At 38.3% G+C, this 15,212-nt stretch overlaps 1 protein-coding gene across 4 annotated transcripts in view; it reads right to left on the bottom strand.

Moving 5' to 3' along the window:
• The window catches only part of AFG1L (AFG1 like ATPase), a 214,795-nt gene extending 204,517 nt beyond the window's left edge, over positions 1 to 10,278 (bottom strand). The window contains exon 1 of one of the 4 annotated variants that reach the window (XM_040627601.1): positions 9,905 to 10,278. In XM_040627601.1, coding sequence (XP_040483535.1) covers positions 9,905 to 10,040 — 136 coding nt within the window. In that variant the 5' untranslated portion in view covers positions 10,041 to 10,278. The remainder of the gene's footprint in view (positions 1 to 9,904) is intronic. The other 3 variants (XM_008704964.2, XM_040627600.1, XM_008704963.2) reach the window with 3 other exon arrangements.
• Between the last annotated feature and the right edge of the window lie 4,934 nt (positions 10,279 to 15,212).

Below are 15,212 nucleotides of genomic sequence, written 5' to 3'. Positions count from 1 at the left end.
CAGAAAGTAGACTGTAATCTCAAGAAGGTAAGTAGTTCTAGGGGATCTAGAAACCATGTCATGAGATTTGACTAACAGGACAAGGGATGGCTGACACTGAGAAGAGACATAGTAACAATATCCCAGCACCCTAGGTCTAGCATATAGATGGCACCAAAAAACATTCAGGGAATAAATGAATGAATGGAAGAAGTCTAAGTCTTTAATGTCTGAAAGGTTGCCAAATGGAATTAGGACAAGGACGATGAATGAATGAATGAGTGAATGAATGAATAAGTAAGTAAATTATATTATCAGTCTTGATATGTTTAAAGAACTGTCATATGTGCAATCAGGACCAGAGTTATGTATGTTGTGCCTGACGAAAGTTTCAAGATGAATGGAAAAAAGGTAAAGAAAAGCTCCAATTTCATTCTACTTAAAGAATTTTCTAGGGGCACCTGGCTGCTCAGTCTGAAGAGCACGAGACTCTTAATCTCAGGGTCATGAGTTCAAGCCCCATGCTGGTATTGAGATTACTTAAAATAAGTAAATAAAATTTTTTAAAAAATTTCTTACATAGGGCATCCAAAAATGAAAGAAACAATTAAGGCAGAAACTACACACCTATCTAACATCGTTTGACTACATGACCCAGAGGTCCTCTTCAGCTCTAATATTCTTTGATTCTATAAAATATTATCTTTATATCCTTCTGCACAGCAAATAATTCACAAATACTTGAGTTACTTTTGAAAATAGTATCAACTTCTTACTAAAGATATTTTACTTGCATACTATAAATAAAACTTCAACAGTTTTCTTTGAAACACCCTGACAAAGAACCTCTAGGTATTTAGAGTATCCAGAGAAAAGGTAGTTAAATCCAGGTGAACAAAAACCATCACTGGTTACCTACAGAGGGCCTTTGCACAATCTTAAAAAAAAAAAAAATCAAAGCTGTATTTTGTAGAATTCAACGCACTGAAATCAGACCGGGTCCTTTGCCATTAATTTAATGAATCCTCCCCCAAAGTTAAAATTACTTCAGTAATTCCGTACAGAGTTGAATTCATTCCATTTCTACTCACTGACTAGAATCTACTGACTCTGGCATTTTAATATTTCAATTACTTCTAGCATAGCTCCACATTTATATAACAATTCTTACAGTTTTCAAAGTACTTTCTCACATAACAACCTATTTGAGCCTCAGAAATGACCTGCAAGGAAGGTAGAATTAGGATAATTAATCCCATTTCTAAAGATGAGAAAATGGAAATGCCAAATTAAATGACTGTCCCAATATGATCAATGAAACCAAAATCACAATCTAGTCTTTGCAGGTCATATTTTATTATTCATCTGGTATCCCATATGTTCATCAGTCCTAAGATAGAACTGATCAAAATTCTTCAAAGTAACAGTTATGGAATAAAAGGAGGTTCACTTCTTCACAAAGAGGAAGAAGATTGTTGCCAAAAAGAACACATGCTTAGTTAAATGAAATCAAAACTATATAAGGAATTTAGATTTCCAGTTTAAAATGTTTACCCAACTGCTGTGAGAAAAATGCACAATCAGGAAAAGCACATTTAATATTTCTAAAGGGCTGGATTAAAATTTCAGCTGTAAACTTCATTACTGTAATTAGATTTTTAATGCATATTTATTAAACATCCATTCAAATACTGTGTTCACAATTATTCATGAGTTATTTGTACATTTGTGTTGATTTTAACAGACTGTAAACAGTGGCCACTGACCAGAAATGTTCTCCTACAATGACAGAAGCCCATACTTAGGTCATAGGCAGCCCATTTATGCTCTATTATGTTCTAATCATACCCCAAAATATAAATATTCAGCTGTTTTTTGAAAACTGCAATGGTCATCAATGACCCAAAAAGTCAGACTTACCAGTGACATTAAAGACCCATGTTTGATTCAGTGATGAATAAACAAAGTGCAGAATAGAAGAAAATCAAATCTTAATTAAACTCTTTCTTTAGAAAAACAACATAAGCCATCATCAAGGAATGCATCACAAGATGATTTACTTTATTTATAAAAGGCTGATTTAGGGGCTTTAAAAGGGTGCTTTTGATTTAAATAGAAAAATTATGAAAATTAAAACTAAATGCTTGCTGGTTATCATTCTTTTCCTTTAGAAGCTGGTTAATCTTAATGTGCCAGTGTATAACTTTACAAAAGGAAAAAAACAGTACTTTAAATTTCATGATAACAAATCAGTAAAATACCACCTAAAAATCTGAATAAAGCTATTCTGAAGTAATTATAGGCATGGCCTAGCATACTGAGTAACTCCTTAATATTCACCCTTTTCATACACTATTTAATAATGAGATCTAAGGGATCTATTTTCTTTCAAGTGCTAAAGAAAAATAACATTTGTTAGGTTCATTTACTTAAAATTTTACATACTCCCACACGTAAGAATTTTTTAATGAAATCTACATGGTTTACATTTAACATATAGTTGCATTATGAATCTATGAAGGAACTACTCTAAGAATTACATATTCAGACTTTAAAAGTTGTTGAAAACTGCTACCCGGTCAAGAATACAGATAGATGGGGCGCCTGGGAGGCTCAGTCATTAAGCGTCTGCCTTCGGCTCAAGTCATGATCCCAGGGTCCTGGGATGGAGCCCCGTGTCTGGCTCCCTGCTCAGAGGGAAGCCGGCTTCTCCCTCTCCCACTCCGCCTGCTTGTGTTCCCTCTCTCACTGTCTTTCCGTCAAATAAGTAAAAATCTTAAAAAAAAAAAAAAAAGAATACGGATAGATGATGCATTGGAAAGTAACTCCTAGAATGGGCTCAAAGAAGAGAAGAAATAAGGTAGCACGAGCAGGACAGTAAACAAAAGCTAAGAAAGGATTCCGGAGATTAAAGTATGAGGAACCTCCAGCAGAGTAGAAATGGGACTACAATTGAGGAACTTGGATATGGAAGACATAACACAGCAGGAAGAACAGACATATCGAAAAAGTTTTTTAAGGGCGCCTGGGTGGCTCAGTCAATTAAGCATCTGCCTTCAGCTCCGGTCACGATCCCAGGGTCCTGAGATTGAGCCCCACATCGGGCTCTTTGCTTAGCAGGGAGCCTGCTTCTCTCTCTCCCTCTATCTACTGCTCTGCCTACTTGTACTCTCTCTAAGTCAAATAAATAAAATCTTTTTTAAAAAAAGAAAGAAAAAAAGAAAAGGTTTTTTAAGAGAGAGATTAGAAAAAATCTTAGTTACAGGTCAATGAAAAATATGAGTGACCTAGGAAAACAAGTGTTAGATATATTCAAGCAGAGGCTAGACCACTTGTCAGAGAATTTATAGATGTAACGTATTACTATACTGGGCCCAAGGCTGAACTTCCAGTTTCTAGACTCTTAACACCTATTATTTCTGTGGTACTTTTAGTGAGAAGACAAATCAAAAGAATAGTTATACCCCATTTAAATACTATTTTCTTAAACAAAGAAAATGAAGCTCTTGAGGTATAAAGCAGTGCTAATCTACAGATCAATCACCCACTTCTGCACCTCTTACATTCCTTCCTATCAGGTCTATTCTTAGGCCCACCCTTTGTCATCTGTCCCTCCCTCCCCTGGAACTACATCTAGAGTACCAGTTATCCCTACGTAATAAGCTGTGCTATGCTTTTCAAAAATTAACTGGAAAAAAACATTACCATGAAGTTATCAATCTCAGGAGTAGGCATGAACATTCTTTTCTAAAATAACAGATGTTAATGAAAATCCAAGAAACATGAAGTTTCACATAGGGTATTCATCTAATTGGGTAGTAAAGTCCAAAGCCCATTTTCTTAATCACTAATATATACTACTGATAAATTATACCAATTCATATGGCTGAGGTACATTAGTTCTCATATTAATGCCTAATTGAGATCTTCTGTTACACATAGCAAAGAGATTGTGGAACCAAGGGTAAACATGAGTCATCATTTAATAAAGACACCTAAAAATACAACATTGAGATACAAAAAGACACTATGGAAAAAAATCACAAGATGTGGCTCTCACAGTACCTTGCCTCTATAAAAAACTATTTAAGGTAAGCTTAAATAAAATAGAATTTTCAGATACGCTAGTTTTCAATTTTAGAAAACCTAGAAACATTCTCCTCTTTGGTTTGTCTTCTAGTTTTCCTGTGGCCTCTCTTAATGCTCTCCGACAAGGTCATGTTCTTCTCACAAAATGTGAGTCCCAAGGACTCACCATCAAGTGTTTTCTCCTTTTCACTCTACAAATATTCCCAGGGTAGTTCTTCCATTCTCATGCCTCTCAACACCTTATATTTCCTTTCTTAGTCTCAGACCCCCATATTTCCTACAACTAATTAAACTTACCCGAAACTGTCATAACCACCTCAAAGTTAACAAGCCCAAAATGGAATCTCTCCCTAAAATGCCTCTGGCCCTACTTTTTGTGTGTTTGGTTTGTTTCCCTTGACAGATGAATGGTGGTGCCATCAAATTACCCAAACTAGGAAACCTAAGTTGTTCCTAAGTCTTCTCTTCCCTTGTCTCCCCCAAAGCTTGGCAGTTCTACCAAAGAACTGTCTCTGAATCCCCTCCCTTGCTGCCCTGCTTCCCACTTCACCACAGCAGTAATTCAGGCTATGAACCGCTCTCTCCAGAACTACAACTTCCTCCTAAATCACCACCGAGCTTCCAGTATTCCCCACCCAGGCATTTCCAATCTGGTTTTCAGGCAGCTATAAAAATAATCATGCTAAAACCAATACAACTTTTCTTCTTATAAAACCTCCACCAGCATCCTGCTGAGCCTAGATGTCTTCGCACACCATACAGGACTTTTAACCAGATCCAGGCCACCTTCCCAGCTTCACCTCCAGCTACTCTCCCTGAAGGCCCATAAACCAGTACGGGTACACCCCACTTCTACACTTGTGCTACAACACCCTCCCCTCTCCAAGCAGAGCTGCTTTCACTTTGTCCTGCAACACTTAAGATGAGCCTAAACGATGGCTTATTAATGTCTACTGTTATATTAAGGAGCTAGAAGGCAACAGTTAAGTTTGTGGTTCTGGAGCAAAAAGTGCCTGGGTTCATATCCCAGCTGGGTGGACATGCCTGTTTATCTACCTATGAAAGAGTTAACAAGAATTTTACAGGGTTTTTATGAAGATTAAATTATGAGAGAAAGAAACTGCTAGCGGATCACCTGGAACATAGGGCTCGATAAATGTTAGCTATTATAATTTCATTGCTCTTCCAAGACTGTGAGCTATTCAAGGTGTCTACAAATACTAAGAAATATTGACAATTACCTGTTGTTTTGGGCATAATAGTATAAAGTCTACCTACCGGTTTTCTCCAGGTTTGGTACCTCTAAGTTGTGCACCTTTTAGATCTAGTGGGGGCCAGTCTTAGGATGGTTTTTAGCACAAATGTCACATTTTGAACAGTGCTCTGAAAATTGGGACCCACAATATACTTCCGCATCCACTTAATAGTATCTTAACTATAATGGGTGTTTTGGTGAATATGGTTAATCATTTCTTCCATAAGATGTTCTGGGATAAAGATTCATTTTAGTTCCAACTGGCTTAGTGCCAACACGGTGTCCAAATTTCTATTCCTAAAAATTTCTTAGCTCTTTTGAGGTCCTACCAGAAACACTAGGTTGATATTTAGTTAAGCCCATGTCTGGCACTGAAGTCATTATAGAAGGTTTTTGGAGTCTTTGCCAAACTGGCAGCTTAATCTGCCCATTGTTCCCTTGAGCATTCAGTCCAGTTTCTGGTGTCCTCAGCAATGGACAATAGCTGATGGGACACCATTGCATCCAGCTCTTCACTGTCTTCGATCCACAGAACTGTTCCCATCCATAAACATATCTCCATCAGGAATGAAGGACTTTCAGCAGTAGGAACACTCCCAACAGTCCTCAACTCTCAGACACCATCAGGATTGTCTTGACCGAAGACGGCTGCCTTGCCAACGGTATGCCCTCTTCCCAAGTGGTCACATCCAATCACTGTTATAAAAGTCCAGCCTTTTTGTCTCAATTTAGGATGGTTCTGAAGGATAATCCAACATTTGGAACTCCTTAAGAGAATCAGTTAAGGCTTCTGTTGATACTGTATCAGTGCTCAACTTCTGCCTAATCTCACTCTTTTATGCTCCCTTCTCTTCTTCTGGTGTTGATCATTAATAAACTTCTTTACATACTAATCTCCATAATTTTAGTCCCCACAAAATTCCTTTCCAAAAATCCCCTTTTCACAAACCTTCTAAAATTTTACTTCTCACAACTCCTCACAACAACTTTACTTTTCACATTCAAATTTTGTCCTAAGTTTTCCCTCTTTAGGTAATCAGGCTCACTTTCCTTGCATATAGAGTTGTTACCCTTATTATTTCCAGTAGTCTTAATTACATTTGTTAAAATTATTTCATCTATTTGTTCTTAGCTTGCCCATAAAACTTAATAAGACAAAGTTCTAAGGGTTTTTTTCTTTTCTAACAAATTTTGCAATGGAGATAACATGAATTTATTTGACTTTCAGTAAAGACAGGAAGAATTAAACCTTTACATTTAATGCTGATAATTCTAAAGATATGTCCATTCTAATTAAACCAATAACCTTTCATTAGCCTTAATACTGAATATTTTCCAAGATCATGTGAACTTAAAAAACAGCTGGATTAGTTTCCATCTGTTTCAGTTTTAGAATGCCCAATTCGTACAACTACTTGCCTTTAAACCAACTGAATAGAGCCTCTTTTACAAAATTAATTTTAGCAATAACATCCGGAGGTAGAGAAAATATTTCACATTTACAACATACAGGGACACACAAATACACAAGATGGAAACAAAATCTTAAAGACCCAATTTCCAAATACACCCCTTTTACAACACAAATCTAATTGCAAGATGGTATTATGATTAATGGATGTGGCCAAGCAGTGTTGCCAAAAGAGACTGCCCAATTTTGAAGAACACAGCCCAAAGGGCTGCATGTGGGGATGAAATTGTCATTTCCCATTTTCTAATTAGAACACAGCTTGTTTTATTCAAAAAAACCAAAAGCTGCAGCAACAACAACAACAACAAAATGAAGCCCGGAGTACCTCTGTGAACATCAGTTCCTCCCCAAAAGTTGGGGCTTCACAGACTGAACCAAATGGCTTTCTAGTCAGCCTTTTCTTAAGAAAAGGAGGCTAAGAGAACCAAAACCCACTCTTTGGAGGCAACCGACTGGGAAGAAATCTAAGAGCCAAATCAAACAGGAGGAAGAAATAAACTCAAGCGCCAGCGCACATGAAGTACTACTCACCAAGAGATATCTGTCAAGAGATATAAACTGAATCCAAAAAACATCTCCTTGCCACAAAGGTTAAATGAGGTGCCGAAAATCAAAGGTACCCAGTTGGGGTGGGGCCACAGGGACAGACCCTAGGGCAAAGAACCGAGGCAGCTGCTTGGACTTGTCACCAGGCCCCCATCACCAACTGGGGGCCAACAAACCACCCACAGGCAGGCAAAGAACTCCTGGCTAGCCTGCCAAATCTGTAACAAAACCCAAGTTTGGCTGCCCAATGTGCAGCAAAGACAATCACTGAGACATCAAGTAGGCAGCAGGAAAAGTGTTTACTGGAGAGGCAGCCAAATGAGAAGATGGGAGAACAAACCTCAAATCCACCTCTCTGAAGGAGGAGGGAAATTTAAAAGCAAATTAAAAAGGTCTGGAGGAAAAGTTGCAGCTGTGCTTATTAGCCTGCTGCTGCAATTAGTCCCATTAACCCTTTGGTTTCTGGTGAGTTCTGAAATTCCAAGAGATAATTCTGGAAGCAATAATATCCTGGTTTAATTTTTTTTAAATATGAGTACAGGTTAATAGCAAACCCTTTGTGGTCAGATGTAAATCCAAGTATAGCCTTTACTTGAAGCCAAAAGTTCTGATACTTAACTAGCTGTATAACTTCTGCAACCTTGAATTCATCATCCCAAAATGAGGATAATAAGAATTAAATAAGAGAGGGGCGCCTGGGTAGCGCAGTCGTTAGGCGTCTGCCTTTGGCTCAGGGCGTGATCCTGGCGTTCCGGGATCAAGTCCCACATCAGGCTCCTCGGCTGGGAGCCTGCTTCTTTCTCTCCCTCTCCCCTGCTGTGTTCCCTCTCTCGCTGGCTGTCTCTCTGTCACATAAATTAAAAAAAAAAAAAAAAAAAAAAAAATCTAAAAAAAAAAAAAGAATTAAATAAGATAATGTATGCAGAAAGCACTTAGCATACTGCACGGCACAGAATAAGCATTCAGTAGATCTTATATTATTAAGATGATGTTCCTTAAATCTTAAATTTTCATAAATTACGATACACGCATTAAATAGAATTCTATTTTAACTATTTAAAATAAGGCAGTTCTGGGGCGCCGGGTGGCTCAGTCGGTTTAAGTGTCTGCCTTCGGCTCAGGTAAGGATCGGGGGTCCTGGGATGGAGACTGCATGGAGCCTGCATCCAGCCCTGCTCTGTGGGGAGCCTGCTTCTCTTTCTCCCTCTGCCTGCCACTCCACCTGCTTGTGTTCTCTGTCAAATTAATTTATTAATTAATTTTTAAAAATAAAATAAGGCAGTTCTATATGTATTGATATGTAATGATTTCCAAGACATATTAAATGAAAAAAAAGAAAGATACAGGAGGATATGTATGTTACCACTTTTTTTTTTAAATATAGATGCTTACATACATACATGTTTGTTCATACACAGACTGTCTTGAAGAATATGTAAGAAACTAGTATTAGAAGCTGCCTCTGGGGAGGAAAACTAAGTGGCTAAGTGATAGGGGTGGAACATTTTACCATATTCTTTCTTGTATCATTTGCTTTTACTACCTACTTCATAAATAAAAAAATAAAGTTTATATTATGACCCAATCCTTACACTACCATAATATTCCTTTACGTGGTAAGTAAATTATGCTAAACTTTGCAGAAAAACCTAAGGTGACTTAATCAGAGTTGTAGTATTAATTTCGACTCTATTGATGATATTAAAGATAGGGTTTTAGCTAGATAAGACAACGAGAATCAATTTATTAAGACAGAGGAAGGGGTGCTTAGAGATGAGAAAAAAGAAAACAAGTATGTGGATGGAAGAGACAATAAGAATAACATCATTCATTCATTCAGAAAATATACCTTGCCCATCAGGCACCAAACACTGTGCCAAGTGCTGAAGAAACAAGACACCTGGTCCTTGCTTCTGAGCAGCCCGCAGTTTAACAGGGGTATATGAATGTAACAGCAAAATCAGCACTCCTGAAGACTTGGTTATTCATAATATATGATCATTCACTCATGAACATTTAACGATTTGAATGAATGGAGCAAGCCCAGTAACAAAATACACCCCACTGAAGCCTCTAGTGACTTGAAAAGACCAAGAATTGATTCCTCAATCTGAGAATACTTGCACACTTGCATTCCCAGAATCCCGAGAGCCAGCTTGGCCCGCGTTAAGTCTGAGGTTTGGCTTTTAGATGCAGTGCACAGTCACCAGTCTACAGAGCAGGGAAGGCACAAGTATAAGGGTCCCCAGTCCCCTATCCCACATTTGCATCCCTTCAGCCTGGCACTCTCACACCTGGGCTCACCAGGTGTTAACTCTGGGGACAAACTCTTAATCGACCTGTGACCTCAAAATGAAAGTCGCCCTGGGTCAGCTTCCTCAGTGCTCCTTCATAAGCAGCCAGACTAGTACAAGAGAGGCTGAAACTCCTCTCCAAAGGATCCTAGCTCCGGAAATCGTGAAACCGGGAGGCAACTGGGGGAAACAAAGTAGGGAGGGTGACTGACCCGAGGTTTCCCCGGTCATATGCAGTCGGCTCGGCCTACTCATGGCACAGTCACTGACCTTTCCAAAAGGTGTTTCCAGGGGCGGTGGCCGGAGGGGCGAGAGCAGCAGCCCAGGCCCCGCACCCAACACATCTCCCTCTCAGCCGTTTCTGCACTAAGCGCAGGGTAACCAAGGGCGACCAGGAGGCCGCCATCTTGAGCTCTGTACAAGGGAAGAGGAAAACTTTATTGAAACCCAAAAGAGAAACGGTAGCACAGACGAATGAAGCCGTGCTCACAGAAGCCTACGCCGGAGAGAAAGAAAGTGAGCCAGAGGAAGAACGCGACCTCTACTAGCGAGAGGTCTGGCTAGACTCCGGAGCCCTTCCGTTCTTCCGGGTGCCTCCAGCCGGAACTACGACTCCCAGCATGCAGTGCGGCCGCGCAGGGGGCGGAGGGGAGCCAAGCGAAGGATGGGCTCGGGAGTAGGGTAACCCTGCGCCCAGGGCCCGCCCACTTTCGCGGAACAGGACCCCAAAACGTTTCAGGGAATTGGAACGTGATTATGAGGTGTAGTCACGTAACCACCCCTGAGTCTTCTCAGTTTGAGTACCTGAAATATTATGTTACCTGGTCACACTCCCTAAATGGTAGCCCTAATTATTTTGCCTCCAGCATCCAACTCATCTTTGGCAGAGTACCTGAAATGTGCTCCTTCCACTTTACTTTCTATATTTGAATAGCATAAATCATTTTCAATATGGCATATACTCAAATTCTTTGAAAGAATTTATAACTGTCATGGGAAAGCCAATGGCCCGAGATGGACAATTAGTGGATGGAGTGGCCATGGGATAGCGTATCCAAAGAGGAATTTCTAAGTGGTTGCCCTAATTTGATTAAACAAAAAATGTTTGAATTATTATAAGTGTACTGAGAATACAAACTGCTGTCCAGAAGAGGCTGGCAATCCAGCAAGAGGGATGAAAAAAGCAACAAAAGATTCTACCAGATGTTATGGAATCAATGAAAGGAGAACACTTTGGCTGGGAAATCAGGAAGGCCTTCTGGAAGCTTTACTTTTAACAGGAGATGAAGACCTTCCAAAAACAGGAAAAAGCCTGAACTAAGGCAGGCAGGCAAGAGAGTCTGAATTATAGGAAGGACAAAGCCACATTTCAGTTGAGTGAAAATTAAAACGACTACCCTAGAAAGCATTCCAGGAAGTTAAGCAGTTCATCCACAATAGAAAATTCCAAAGAAACAGGAAAAAGAGAGCATAGCATAGCATAATAATATGCAGACTCTCTACTGTCAAATTATTTATGAAAAAGTTACTTTGATTGTATCTTTCAAAATAAGTCAATTTACACTATTTGTTTTCTACCTTAATTCTATTGTCTGACATGACTATTCCTCCATGCTATAGTGAATATTTATTTCATTTAATATTATTAATTTGGGGTGTGACACTTTGTGAAAAACCTTTTGAAAAAACTGAACTACTCTTCCTTGACTTACATATTTATCACACTCAAGACTTTCAGAGATTATCTAGTGTCATTTTGTTTGCTTTGGGAAAATAGTTGCTTGCCTTGGTCAATGAAATTATTTTTATTAGAGATTCCAACAGCTTAACAATTACAGAAGTGAAACAGCACTCATAGAGTTTAATGACAATTTGGCAGGAACGTCTACAAGAAATTTTCACATGGCTGTGCAAGTGAACAGAAACATGGCAAGTGAACTTTACTGCATGCCAGTATGAGGTAACTTAGATTACATTTGTTATATTCAAGAGAATTCATTATGACCAGAAGACTAATTAAGTAGCCATTGTAAACCATTTTACTAAAATACATGTTCCTGCAGTTCCTACAACTGCTAAAACAAATGAAAAAGCAAAAATAACCCTGAAAGTAATTTTTTTAACATTATCAGAAAAAGTAATAAAAGTAAATCAGAAAACCAGAAAGCATTATCTTGTCCTTTTTTAAAAGCCTCCCTAGAGAAAATGCCAAGTAGTTCTGGCATCTAATCTCAAGGACAAAACCAAACTGGAAGTATCCAGAGAAGGACAAATAAAGTAATGAAGGAAATGGGAAAGAAAGTGGTCTGGTCGACAGAAAACATACTATGGCAGGAGTCGGAAAGTAATATTTGGGTTCTGATTTTGTCACTAAATTAACCTCTCCCTTTGTTTTTCTTATCTATAAAGTTAAGATAATGTCTATCCTAACTACCTTCCAGAGGTTTTGTGAGAATTTAATGAGATAATGTATATACACAAAAGGTGAATCAAGTACACTTGTTAACAGAAACTGAAAGGGGATAAGGTCAAAATCTAAAATAATGAGTCTAGGACAGCATGGATTCGTGATATCCAAGAATTGTAAAAATAAGTAATGTACTCTAAAGCTTGCAAAAAGCAGAGAGAAATTTTTAAATAAATAGAACTTCTACTGAAACTTAGTATTTCAAGTGGCAATTTTATGAAACTCATTAAAAGCAAAAAAATTAAGTAGGATTTAAATAAATGAGATGAAAATCCATAATAAATATGGGTGATTTGGAATATCTAATTTTTCTCCAGCACTAATACACTATGATTTTCCAAACCTAGGTTCATAAGATTGCCATTTTAGAGAGTGCCTTTAAGCCATGTAGAGACAGAATAGACTGCAGAGGAGCAGAAGGAATAGGCCACTGACATGAACCAGCCAGTATACCATTTCCTAATAACTGTTATTATTGTTGTTGTTCTATGACCATTTCCTTTGGGGGAGGAGGATACCGTAAGACCACATTCCCACTTCCACTACCCTATCTGTAGGCCCTCCATCATAGCAGCTGGCAGCTGGCCTTCCAGTTGCTCAGGCCATCTATCATAAGAGAGTCATCCTCTTTCTCTCTTATCCCACATCAAGTCCAACAATGAATTTGCTGGCTTTACCTTAGAAAGTATTCAGAATCCCATCACTTTACACCATCAACATTGCCACCACCAACACTGGTCTAAGTCACCATCATCTCCCTGCTCGGTTGTTGCAGATGCCTTCCAACTCATCTCTGCTCCCACTCTTGTCCCCTACATCCATTCTCCACACAGCAGCCAGATTTATGTTTTAAATGTTAAGTTGAGGGGCCCCTGGGTGACACAGTCGGTTAAACATCCAACTCTTGGTTTCGGCTCAGGTCATGATCTCAGTGTCATGAGACCAAGCCCCAACTTGGAGTCCACACTCTACACAGAGTCTGCTTGAGATTCTCTCTTCCTCTTCCTCTGCCCCTCCCCACTAAAATAAATAAAGAAATCTCTAAAATAAAATAAAATAAAATAAAATAAAATAAAATAAAATAAAATAAAATGTTAAGTGGAATCATGCCATCCCTGTGTTTAATATCCACTAGTGCCTTCCCCATCACTCAATTATTAAAACATCCTATAAGGCCTCATGACTTGGACCCCAACTGGCTTTGTGATCTCATCTCATGCCACTCTTCCTTACCTTCCCTCAGTCCATCTACATTGGCTTTCTTGCTATTCCTGGAACTCACAAATCTGCTTACCACCCCCAAGGCTTTTGCATTTCCTATGCCTTCTGCCTGGAATGCTCTCCTCCAAGAGATTACTTAGTTCACTTCCACGTGTCCATACTTCCTTATATCTTCTCAGTTAAGTCCTTCCCTGGCTACCTATATAAAATTAGTCTCACCCAGCACTCCTTTTCCTCCCTCTCAGCTTTATTTTTTCCATAATAGTTTACCATCATGGCATAATATATTCTTTACTGATTTATTAGTTGATTATCTGCTCTTTCCAGAATTTAAACTCCATGTGGATAGAGATTATGTCTGTTTTGTTTACTGCTGTATCCCCAAGGTTTAGGATAGCACCTAGGTTAGTAGACAAGGTTTGTTGAATGACTGAATGAGAAGTCTTAGTAAAAATTAGTAAAATGTTGTTTTAATCTCTACGAAAAAGCAAATAACCTGCTTCATGAAATCAGTTATATTCCTAATATTTTGAGCCCATTTTATTTTATTTTTAAAGATTTATCTATTTATTTTAGACAGAGAGAGAGTGTGTACAAGCAGGAAGGGGGGCAAAGGGAGAGGAAGAGAGAATCTCAAGCAGATTCCTTGCTGAGCGTGGAGCCTAAGGCGGGGCTCGATCTTATGACCCTGAGATTACCTGAAATCAAGAGTCAGACACTTAACCAAATGAGCCACCCAGGTGGCCCATTTTAAAGATTAAAAACACCATCAAATCTCAGTATCACAGAAGTGGAATACAACCAAAGAGCACTTATTTTCCACTTATTAATTTATTCATTGACTTGTCATTACACAGGGCTCCTCATAATTACAGCACCTCATAATTATAGGTTCTTCTAATTTAACAAAGAAATACTTCAGAGCTACAAGAAACAACATAGTTCACGCAAAGACACATAAGGAATGATTTAAAACTATAACAACTCATTTTGTAAAGTAAAATCAAATATCTAGCTTCTAAATTCCAATGTTCGTAATTAAAAATTCTGAACCAAAAATATAATTTAAGTTACTTAATTTCAACAAACTAATTAAATATGGTTAAGTGCCTTATTAACTATGGAAACTTCTTAACAAGATACACCTACTTCAGTAATATAAGTTTACATAAAGTATAAATTTTGGGGCAAGCAGTCCTTTCCTTCTAATAAGTAAGAATTAAATATTTGCTAACTTTCCAACAAAAATTACCATTTTTTTCCTTTACTGAAACATTGTTTAACTACAGACTGCCCAAAGACAAAATATTTGGAAGTCAAGTCCCGTGCTCCAATCTTTATTTACTTTCTACTTATTTTCAACAACAGATTAAAAATAACTGGTTCTGTTTGTCTTTTAGTTTTTAATATCCTTCACTAGGATATTCTTTTTTTTTTTTTTAATTTGAACCACAGGACAACAGGTCTGTATTACCTATATTTTTCCTTCTTAAATGTTCTTTACCCAACCTTTGAGGGGGGAGTGGAACCTTTCTTTATATAATTTCTCCACATGCCCTCTCTGCCATCTTTCTTTAAAAGAGTAGTGACCCCCAACCAATTCTAACCTCCACAACCCCACATGCAAATTTTTAATCTGGCAGCCACCTTCAATTAGTTTCTGTTCTTCATCACTCACATCCAATCTTTCACCAGATAAGCCTGAATCCTATCATCCTAATATGGCTTAAATCTACCATTATCATTGGGTCTTCCTCCTGTCTTCCCAAGGCTAAATGCAGCCACCTCCTAACTGGCTACATACATCTCTCTCTCCTCTACTTCAGCTTGCTGTCAGATTTGTTTCCAAAACTATGACCTATCTGACCACAACCCATCACAGATTCTAAA

The sequence above is a fragment of the Ursus maritimus genome, unplaced genomic scaffold (genome assembly GCF_017311325.1).
Source record: "Ursus maritimus isolate PB19 unplaced genomic scaffold, ASM1731132v1 scaffold_13, whole genome shotgun sequence".
NCBI lineage: Eukaryota > Metazoa > Chordata > Mammalia > Carnivora > Ursidae > Ursus > Ursus maritimus.
This window is presented reverse-complemented; position numbering and strand designations above follow the sequence as displayed.